Here is an 11,363-nt window from a genome sequence, read left to right as displayed (position 1 = left end):
TAAGCTTCTAGAGGCAGAGCTAAGGAGTTGTTGTGAAGTGAGTGTAAAAGATAATTCCTCACCTTGCAGTAGAAATAGCGGCTGACCGCCTCCTGGGACCAAGGCTCGTGGTAAAACGCTGCCCTCCTCTCCTCTTCAGGGTTCCCCACCACGTCTGTCATTAACTACAGCCAATGAGAAGGACATCATTAATGATTGGACTTATTAGCATTAATATTATATGTGACAAGAAGTATGATAAGAAGTATTCAGATCTTTTACTTAAGTAAACACAGCATACCACAGGGGACTCCACTACAATAAAAGTCTTTCAAAATGTAATTTAAACATACAATATGTAGTTTTCTGCCACTGCTAGGGGTCTCTCCCATGGATGTATTAAGGTCTCTCCATCAAATAAATAACGAAAGACAAACTTTTTGATGACGTCGTGAAGTAGCTTGGGATCATGGGAGTTGTTTTTATTGCCAACCACAATTGCTGTTAAAAATGTAGACGTGACTCAGGCAGAAACAATGTTCACAGTTACAGACAAGCTAATGTATTACAGTTCTGTTCATGATACGTTAAGTAATATTTATTCATGTTATGTCATACTAATCAAACAGAAGCAATGTTTCCTACATAATTAGTTAGCTAAGATTCTCTATACATGTGCTGGTAGCTAACTGATTAGCGAGCAAGCTAGAGTTAGCCAGCTAGCTATTACTACACTTCATGGATCTGGTGTTGGTTGCTTTGTATTGTTAGCTTATGAAGTAATTTGCAAACGGCAAGCTTACATTAGCCAATTTACTAACTAGATCAGCCCTGGGAGGAATTAGCTGACATTATCCACTAAAGACAGTATTTTGCTACGTTGGCTAGCAATCCGTCCACGTTAGCAAGCAAGCCGAAAGTTAGAGTAAACTAGCTAGATTGGTTAAAGGTTATATGATTGACGCCATTGACAGGCGAGCAAATGTCCCTAAATAAAATTAGATTTCTATAAGTTTGAACATTGTGGGAAACATTTGGGATAATGTAAGTACACAACTCAACAAAAATATAACATAGTTACAGTCGTTTTTAGACATTTTAATGCAGAAATGCTTCATATAAGAGATTTCAGTAGAAGCACAGAAGTAAAAGGCAGCAGAATGGTTTGTCAGTGGGAATGTATCTTATTATGTATGCATTACTGTGTGAGCAGCATTTTATGTTGTAGGTGGTGAAAATGTAGATAATTCTAACTATTTCTGGGTAGTTTAATCTACAATTAATTCACAATTAATCCATATTGCATACTTTTTCACAAACTGACAACATCATTTGTATATGAAACCATGATATTCAAAGTAACTAATAACGACAGCTTTCAGACCCTTTGCATTTTATAATCTACCCCAATATCCTGAACATATGTCCAAATAAAGGCAGCGAGTTATTTCAATGGAACTTTAAGTTACGAAAGGAGCAACATAAATATCAAACCTTAAGGTCTCGGCTCTGGGATTTAAGCCAGTCCTGGATGTAGCCCTTGGGATCTCTGGAGAAACTGAGCATGAAGTCCCTCTGGATCTTCAGCTGGTTGATGGACTCGATGGTCTCATGGATCTGAAAGAGGAGCAGTTACATACTATACTTCAAGAACTACAGAACTACAGCGGAATAATCTATGTATCCTGATAAAAATATCCAAATATGCTAAAAATTATTCTGTATCAGGTCAGAACTAAAACCTTCAAACATTTCACAAATAGGAAATACACAGTTCCTCCTGAACATTTTGGGGTTCATACTGAAAACTGTGGGTCCATACAGATGTAAACATCAGAAAAGCAACAGAAGAAAAGGTGAGTAAACTGCTGAACATAGAGTCTCCAAACCTGCCCACAATATGCACAAATGCACTTCAATACAGGCAGTTGTGCAATATGGCAATCTTCTCAAAAGTATAGGTGACTGAGGAAAATAATGCGTTACATAGAAAGAGGTACATCTCTGCCATCATGCTAATGCTCGTGTATGTATTTTGTATCTTCTTTCTTCCTGCTCACACACACACACACACACAGCAAAAAAACGCTAGTTTTAAAAGTTAAAATGTGTCTGTTAAACATAAATCTTGGTCAAACATTTAAAACAGAAGGGCGTGAAATCCATTGCAAGCAAACTACTTCAATAAAACAAAAGCTCCTGTAAAATTGGTTGTTCCCAAAAGGCAGTTTAGAGAGATTTACGGCATCAAATGTAAATCAATCCAGAGTATGTATTCTGAGATGCTGGTGATCTCACCTTGTTGTCGAGTGAGGCGATCTCCTGCTGGTTGGCGGTGGAGAGGAGGAAGCTGCTCATCTGACCCTTCAGGGGGTCTTCCACCTCCACGTCGATGTCGTAGCAGGCCGTCTTCTTCTGGTCGTTGGGATCCACGCTGACAGAAAGCAAACGGTAATTTATGCAGAAGAAAATCATTACAGAACCTAGAGAGAGAGACCTTTCAGCAAATCCTTAAAAGCAAGTCATGGTGCCTGCAATATTACTGAATCAATGTTCCCTAATTAGATGGGTCTTTTCTTTTTTCTTTTCTTTTGTATAGTGAATAATAACACAACTCAGTAATAGTATGTCTTTGTTACAAACCTACAAAAAACACGTGTGCAAAACATACACTCAAAACGTTAAACATACTTCGTCATACTTGTGTCATCCGTCTTATGTTACTAACTCATTGTCATGACTGCCTATCTTGGGCAGGGCACTCTCGAAAAAGAGATTTATGATCTCAATGAGGCTTTTTGTTGTTTATTGACGTTTATATATATACAGTAAAACAGGAATCTACCTGATGACATGGTTGATGACGATGGGGTCGGGGGGTAAAAGGAGGTTGGTGAGGCGCTGAGGGATCTCAGAGAACTTCAGTCGAGGGCAGTCAAAGATCTGTGGAGGAGCGTGAAAATATCATCCGTGTTCATACACATACTGTAGGTGTATATTGATAACTGTGGCTAGGTTAATTGATTTTGCTAAAAAAAAATTTATAAAATGGATTTCATGCTACTCATGTTCCAGTAATATCATATTTTCAGCAACACTGATATTAATATTTTTGCAACCATCGTGTGACTTATAGCACAGAGAGTCCCATACCTGTTGGAAGTACTTGTCACAGTTGATGTACTCCTTGTCATGGGAGTCCTGCAGTTTGTTGGTCTTGACGTATTGCCAGAGGGCCTGGATGATGCAGGAGCGAGCCTGAGTGTGAATGCCAAGCAGGCGAGCCAGGCGAGGGTCCAGCTTAAACTGGGGAGGCTGCGGAGACGATATTATCGCATTACAACACTTCGATACAACCGCCCACCTCGGAGCCTTTACATCATCACAACTGACAACCTTATCATATTTCCCTGGCTTGGAGACGGACGTCAGGTTGGACATGGAGTCTTTAATGCACTCTGTAATGTTTCTGTAGACTGGTGGTTATCAGTGATGTGAGGCCTGCATGTTGTCACAACAACAGCTGGTTTCATGGCATGGATTAGTCACAGAGTTGTGAGACTGTGTGGCGCCCTCACCTGGTAGTCCAGCATCAGCAGCAGAGTGCAGCGCACGCTCACGTCTCCCGGCCTTTTCACCTGGAAGCCGTCCGTCTCCTGAGTGGTGGGCGTGCGGTGCCACTGAAAGAGCAAGGCACCACGCTTTGACTACACACCCCAAACTGAGGTGGTTTATTCAGACTGAATTTCTTTCGTTTCACATTTCATTTTCGGCTTGTTTCACACTTTATTAATCAGAATTGCTGACTAATTCCTGCTTTAAAGGCCCTGAAAACCATTTCATCAGCATCAGCTTCCTATTAAACCACTTAAACATATTTTTTACCAACAAACTATAAATGATAAATTTACAGTTTAAAGTACACAATGTGCTTTAACATGTACATATCATCCATTATTGTCAAATATAAATTCTGCACGCTGTATAAACTGTATATATACATGTATACAGCCATACACTGTACATAACATTTTTTGTACAAACAATATTTATTCCTTTGCACTATTTTATTTGTTGCAAGGTTGCAATTTAAATTTGTTCAGTACTTTGCTTTATGACCACAATCCTGCAAAACTAATTACATTTCCTCAGTTGTACTTTGTGTTTAGTGCTAATTAGCAAATGTTAGCATGCTAGCACACTAAACTCAGATGGTGAACATGGTAAACAAAACTGCCCATGCTGATGTTAGCCTTATTGAGTGTTACATTTTTACATAATAGCTAATTAGACTTTAACTTTGATTGTTTAATATTGAATGTTACAGAAAAAATACTTAAGATTTTAAACCAAATTTTCAGGTGTTTAAAGTAAGCTGCAGACTGTTTGAAGCAGGAGATTTGGCACAATTAACAAATGTACAAAGAAGTCATTTGAGTGCACCTATATCTAGCAGCCTTGATCTTGTCCTAGAGCACATAGTCTGTGGTTTGGTGAGAGGTTACATTTCTGAACAACGTGCTAAGAAACCAAGATAGCAAAAAGTTAACCATGTGGCTGTGCAGCTGAATGTTCAGTCACACTTAGGATCACACTGACAGCGCAGACTTGAAGTGAAATAACGAAATAAAAAACAAACAAAATAAATACAACTATTTTCATAAGATTCTGCGTTTTAGTCTTTGTTTTTAAATATATCAGAACCTCCTCTGTATCGAACTTCAGATAAAATGCTTTTTACATTTTATCTTCAGTACAGTGGATTGCAGTAACTTGGCATGCAATACAGAGGAATGTTTTCCTCCAACCAATGGCTGAATTAGAACAGATTAAGATCTGATTGTACCTCAAGGTACAGAAAACATTCTTTTGATGGAAAATCATTCAAAGCCATGCACCTGAGTGCCCTGGCAAAATATCCTCTTAAAAGGAGAAACCTTGAGAAGTCATAAATTTTACTTTGGAACTTCTGAAGTGTTTTCTTTAAGTCAATACATTTTGTGAAGATACAAAGTAATGGGCAGCTAATGGTTGTTTTTAATAAGTAAGCACTTGATTTCTCTGCTCTCATATCTGCATGTTTAAACAACCTTGCAATGTTGTCCGTTATAAAAAACAACAACTAATTATTAAAAAAAGCGAGAGGGCATCTTTGTTTTCTGTCTGTTTCTTTGTATTTATCTAATGGGGGTATAAAAACAAAAAAGGACCAGGTTTGTTGAGGTGATTGCAGCTCTAGACTTCATCAGATATTACAATGGGCATTATAAAGAGGCTTTTACTGACTGCATGGCCAAACAGTCTGATTCACGGATTTGAGCAGCATACAAAAACTCTTCAATGGATGTGAGCTCAAATGAAAGCTTACGAAGTGCCAAACAAGCTGTCCGGATGTGAATGTTGAACACATAAAACTAACTAAGCCACAGTGAAAAAAAACACAAATATTTGCATGGGGAGCTACATGATAACGAGCTTCATATTTAACATATAGATATTCGAGAATGGTATCGATCTTCTGCTTATTTCCCGGCAAGAAAAAGAATAAGCATATTAGTAAGTAGTAGTATGTTTTTAGAGTCACTTTTCAAGACTACAAGGTTGAGTAGACATATTTAAGGTATTTTAGTATTAGCCTCATATTCATAGTTTCATCTCAAATCTGTGCTAATGCAAAAATGTGTTGCTCTCCAAAAACGTACTGTACTGTATTACCTAGTACCCTGCATGTTGGTTACTCTATGCTAAAAGTATATAAAAAGCTAGAGAAGGTGTGAATGCTGGATGTTTAAAAGCTGACGCTAAACGGAATTGCTGGCTTTAAAAGCTGAATAATATGAATAATCCATTCATTATTCAAATTATTCAGTGGATGTGGAACATTTGTAAGGTTTGAATGGAGTTTCTAACTGAAAGTATAAATAATATTTAATATTGAATTTTGTTTGTACCCTTGGGGAAACTAACTACTCTTTTCATTCCAATTACATTTTTCTTGATTTACACACATGCATCAAATGTGGAGAGATGTCAGAATGACGGGTTGCTGCAGCACAGCGCCATGAGCAGTTAGGGGTTTGGTGCATGGTTTAGAGGCACCTCGGCAGTGCCCAGGAGTTGAACTAGCACCTCTCCAGATACCAGTCCACACTCCGTACCCGGTCCGCCCCGGACTTGATCCGGCTACCTCAAAAACACTGATCATCATGCCAAACACTAAAGAGTCTGCAGTCGTTTTGTAACAGCAGGTAAAAGGTTGATCAGGTAGCTCAGGTCTAAAATGAGCCTCTGGTTGTCGTTGTTTGAACTGACCTCAACCAGGTGGTTGTCAGGACCGTAGAGGTCTTTGTCCAGCTCAATCACCAGGCTCTTAAAAAACGAAGAAAACTTCTTCTTCTGTTTCCCCGGCTGTGAAATGGACAGAGAGAGATGATCAATTAATGTCTAAAAACAGACACACAGAAGCAAAAAGAAAACATACAGCGTGTCTTTGCTTATAGCAACGCCACTCATAACCCCACAAGAGGCCGAGTGAGACCAGAAGGAGAGTGAGACACTAGATATTCTCAGGGTCCACTTCCTCCCAGCTCAACCAGAAATATTTGTGGTTAGTGAAACCTAAATGCTTCCGACCGCTGTGAGATGACAGCCTTGCCCCGGACTGCTAAGAACATCAGAGCTTTTTGAAGGGAAGCTTATGGTCCAAGACAAATGTAAGATCATTCTGCTTTTCAAGCTGCATCTACAGTCTCTCTAATGACAACATCTGTCATTCATTTTATATTCTGAGCCGGCGAATACTTTTCTGTCCTAAGTTGTTTGAGCACATCATTAGTGATGAGAGTGACCGCTGACCAAAAACGACCCAGAGTGGCACACTTTCAAACTAAATGGGAAGATTATAATCTCTCTCTTATTTATATATATTTGATGACATAATACTACACCCTGCAGCAAATCGGTTTCACAGAAATCATATTTGGTAACACTTTACTTGACGGTATCTACATAAAAGTGACATGACACTGTCATGAACACATGACACAGTCATGACACATGAACCCTCTAACCCTAACTCTAACCCTAACCCTAACTTGTCATGACAAAAACCGAATGACACCTACTAAAAGAAGCGTTATGTCATAAACGTTTATGACTTGTTTATAATGTTTATGACGCGTTCATGACAGTGTCATGTCACTCTTATGTAGATACCTTAAAGTAAAGTGTAACCTCATGTTTAAAAAAAAAAAGTTATTTCACTTTTAAATTGGCTATGTATTAAATAGCATAGGTATAAAACGTGCACTGTATATTTTAGATGAACAAAACTTACGTCATCCAGCAACTTCCCCTCTACTCGCAGTTCCCACGATGCAATGCTGCCATCTGAGTCATCAGCGTCGGGTCTGGCAGGGTTAAACGTGTTCGATATGTAAAGCCTCAGTTTACGCTTCTGCTGCTGACACAAGGGCACATAAAAACACCACAAATTAAACGGACATTTCACAAAATCTTAACTGTAAATGTCAAGCTGCAGGTGCCCCATCGGAACTGATGAGCTCAATATAACGGCAGATTAAAATAGTGCTTTAATATAACAAGAGTCAAGAAATCAAATGAGTCTTCAGTCTTACAAAAAAGGTACATCAGTTATTAACAATTTATAATTTGAAGACCTTTCATTACATGTTGAGGTGTAAAAATGACACATTGAGGACAGCTCACTGGCTCGTGATTTTTTTTCCTTACCTTCATTGGTCTCTTCAGTGCCTCCTGGATGTCCACACGTTTGCGCATGATGGTCTGGTCCAGTTTGCGCTCAAACGCCAGCAGATCCATGTAGGCCTGAGACTCGGGGACCAGCTCACGGATCTGCTCAGAGGGAAGAAGATCTGACGTTAAAATCTTTAGATCACACACACACACACACACACACACACACACACACACACACACACACACACACATACACACACACAAGATTAAGAAGTCCGATTTTCTTCACATATAGTGATTAGTTGTCTGCCCTGCGTTATGCTGCAAGGGGCCAATGTCTTGCTTCAAGGACATTTAGCCGCATAACATTTAGTTTTGCTTCAAGGAATAAGATAATATACTGAATAGCAGGAAAGTAAGAATTCTTATTCGCGTTCTTGTCGAGTTAGATGAGAAGATCAATACCACTCTCATATCTGTCTAAAGATTATTTTTTGGGCATTTTTAGGCCTTTTACTTTACTTTGACAGGACAGCTGAAGACATGAAAGGGGAGAGAGAGGGGGAATGACATGCAGCAAAGGGCCGCAGGTCGAGAACCTGCATCGAGGAGTAAACCTCTACATATGGGCGCCTGCTCTACCAACTGAGCTATCCAGGCGCCCACCACTCTCATATCTGTACAGTACATATAAAGCTGCTGGCAGCAGCCGGTTAGCTTAGCTTAGCTTAGTATAAAGAGTGGAAACTAACTAACTAACCCTAAAGGTAAAAAAAACTGGAATGTTAAAATGACACATTCTAGTTTTAGGGGCCTGGAGTTTGTTACCTTTGGACAGTGCCAGGCTAGCTGTTTCCCTAAGTTTCCAGTCTTTATGTTTAGCTAAGTCGCTAGCTGTAGCTCCATACTGAACAAACAGATATGAGAATGAGAACAGATATGAATCTTCTCATCTAACTCAGCAAGAAATCGAATAGGCAAATTTCACAAAATGTCAAACTATTCCTTTCATTTCTCTGTTAGAAACCTTTAAGGTTGGAAAAATCTCAACCTGTCTCACAGTATCCCATTCATATTCAGTATCAACTTCCCAGGTCATCATTGAGACTGAGTTAAATAACCCAAGACTCTAGTATTTCTACGGCTGCACCTTTGCATCAAATAGAAATTGTATTGATGGCTTGTGAATCATTCTATACCCATTTCCCCAAAAGTCAGCCTAACATAATTGCTTAAAAGGTTTGGGATCTCCACTATGATTTCAAATACAGTTGAGAGGGTTTTAACAAAGTTTGGCTGCACAGAATGAGTTTGTCCTGACTGAGCCACCGCCAGGTTAGTGGGGTTCATACAGTAGGTCAGGCACCCTGGTGGACTAGGGGTCTAAGGTCCTCCTGACCATGAGCTCTAATGCCCCCGATTCGACTCAAGCCAGGGACTTATGTTGTATGACGCTCCCCATCTCTCTCTCTCCCCCCCCCCCCCCGATCTCTCCAGGATCAGTGATTTAATGCCCAAAAATACTTGCGTACACCTGTGACACAAAACAAGTTTGAGGAGACTAAGGACTTAAAACCTTGTCATCCCATAAAAACGTCATCAGATAACTGTTAGCTGCCCAGCCCACCATTAATACGGCGGTCCACACCATCCTGGGGACACCGGGGAATAAAAATGAGATGCAGAGTGTGCAGCCAACCAGCCAGGACTCAGACATTACCATACCGATGAAAGTCCTCGGAGCATCAAGGGTTGCTGCTTACTTACCAAACTGTACACACACACACACACACACACACACACACACACACACACACACACACACACACACACACACACACACACACACACACACACACACCCTACAGCTCGATCCTTCTCCTCCCTCCCTCTTCTTCTTCCCTCTTTCATGTTTCTTTCTAAATGGCTGCCTTTATTGTTCCCTCTCATTCCTTCTCTATCTCCATCTCAAAGCCTTTCACCAGGCCGAGGTGCCGAGCAGACAGAAGAGTGTGGCAGACATTCCCTGTCCGTGACTCATTGTTGTGGAGTGGTGCCCCAGCCATGCCTACTGCTATCTCTGTCTGGGTTATGTTAGGGGATAAGACCTGAGCCAAGACGCTCACAGTCTCCAGACCTCCATAGTTTCAGTGTGAAAGTGTTCTGTATGCTGGTCAGGATGTGGTGAGGGCCGAAAACTACGGGATGAAAATCTCAACCTCAGTCGGCACAGACTCACCTGTGGCAACATGGTGGTTCTCTTTCGGTTCTACTTGCGGTTGCGTCTCTGCCATATCCCGCTAACTACTCCAATTTAAATCAATACACCACTATCCAAATAACAGAATGAAACCCTAAAAAAATGGCCTAAAATCTCCTGATCGCCCCCTCACCCTCTCTCTCGTCATTTGGAAATAACACATAATCATCTGGCCCTCTGCGCATTCCAAGAACCCCTGACATCAAAAACCGACCAGGATTTTTCTGTGTTGCACTCAAAAGATAATGACACACACATCTACACACACAAAAAAAACACAGCAACAAAGGTAAAAAATATGCAGCCTCACCCTTTGCGGAAGAATCTTGTCTGCCATTTTCCTTCTCTTAGCACTAGAGAGAGGGAGAGAAAGACAGAGAGAAAGAGGGAAAAGAGAGCATGTTACTATGGTGACTGATAGCGTAGCACCCAGGCCATCTGCTAAAATGCTGGGCCATATCCAGCACCCCAACATCCCAGCTGTTTGTGTGTCTGTGTGTGTGTATGGTCATGTGTTTGTGTGTGGTATCTGAAATGCAACGGTCCACCTGCTGAATGAGAGCCTCTAACAGCCAAAAAAGTGTCTCACACACACACACACACACACACACACACACACACACACACACACACACACACACACACACACACACACACACACACACACACACACACACACACACGGGGGTTAGGAACAATTTTCACAGAGGGGAATGTATGTGTGTGTTCTCACATAAATAACATCAGTCTAACTACACCATATTTTTTTATACTTACCAGGGAGGGACTAAGAACTATAAGAATGTGCCAAGTTGGTGTCTTTGTCAGAACTCTTACTCAATGACACTGATTACAAAAACAACACTACAGCTTCCTTCTCTATTAAACATGTCCTTATAATATTGAATCTGTGGACACCTGTGAGATGTTAATCCATGCAAGTGTTCTGTTGTTGTTGCCTGCAGAAGGAGGTCAGAATAATTTATTTTAGGATGATTTAATAACATTTTTCTCATCAAGAATAAAGGATCTTGCCCTGTGAGGCGTTACATCGAAAGGTGTAAAGAAGCAAAACAATTTGTGTCTTATTTCAAAGATTTCAGATTCTTCTCCGTAGTTCTGTTTTAGGATATTATCTCTTAAATTGAGCTGAATTAAAAGACAATCTACTATCAAACACCTCTATTGTGAATCTGTCAAGTTTCACTGTTTTTATCAAGTCTTTTTGCTGAGATAGTTAAATGAAAAGATTGATACAACTCTCATATCTGTCCGCTAAATATAAGGCAACAGCCACGGGTGGTTTAGCTTAGCTTAGCATAAAGAATGAAAACGGGAAAACAGCTAGCCTGGCTCTGTCCAAAAGCAACAAAATCCACCTGCCAGCAGCGCTACACTCACCAAT

General features: G+C 40.3%; 1 protein-coding gene across 9 annotated transcripts in view; it reads right to left on the bottom strand.

The window, feature by feature from the left end:
* The window catches only part of smarcd3b (SWI/SNF related BAF chromatin remodeling complex subunit D3b), a 36,822-nt gene that overhangs the window by 2,779 nt on the left and 22,680 nt on the right, over positions 1-11,363 (bottom strand). For 4 of the 9 annotated variants that reach the window (XM_078280661.1, XM_078280662.1, XM_078280656.1 and 1 more), the window contains 10 exons: positions 10,269-10,311; positions 7,732-7,854; positions 7,316-7,441; positions 6,292-6,387; positions 3,558-3,686; positions 3,133-3,294; positions 2,825-2,922; positions 2,278-2,413; positions 1,474-1,596; positions 63-164 (listed from right to left, as the gene is read on the bottom strand). In XM_078280661.1, coding sequence (XP_078136787.1) covers positions 63-164; positions 1,474-1,596; positions 2,278-2,413; positions 2,825-2,922; positions 3,133-3,294; positions 3,558-3,686; positions 6,292-6,387; positions 7,316-7,441; positions 7,732-7,854; positions 10,269-10,311 — 1,138 coding nt within the window. The remainder of the gene's footprint in view (positions 1-62; positions 165-1,473; positions 1,597-2,277; positions 2,414-2,824; positions 2,923-3,132; positions 3,295-3,557; positions 3,687-6,291; positions 6,388-7,315; positions 7,442-7,731; positions 7,855-10,268; positions 10,312-11,363) is intronic. The other 5 variants (XM_078280665.1, XM_078280660.1, XM_078280658.1 and 2 more) reach the window with 3 other exon arrangements.

The sequence above is a fragment of the Sander vitreus genome, chromosome 22 (assembly GCF_031162955.1).
Source record: "Sander vitreus isolate 19-12246 chromosome 22, sanVit1, whole genome shotgun sequence".
In the NCBI taxonomy this organism is placed as follows: domain Eukaryota; kingdom Metazoa; phylum Chordata; class Actinopteri; order Perciformes; family Percidae; genus Sander; species Sander vitreus.
Note: the sequence above shows the minus strand (reverse complement) of the source record. Positions and strands in the feature narration are given on the sequence as shown.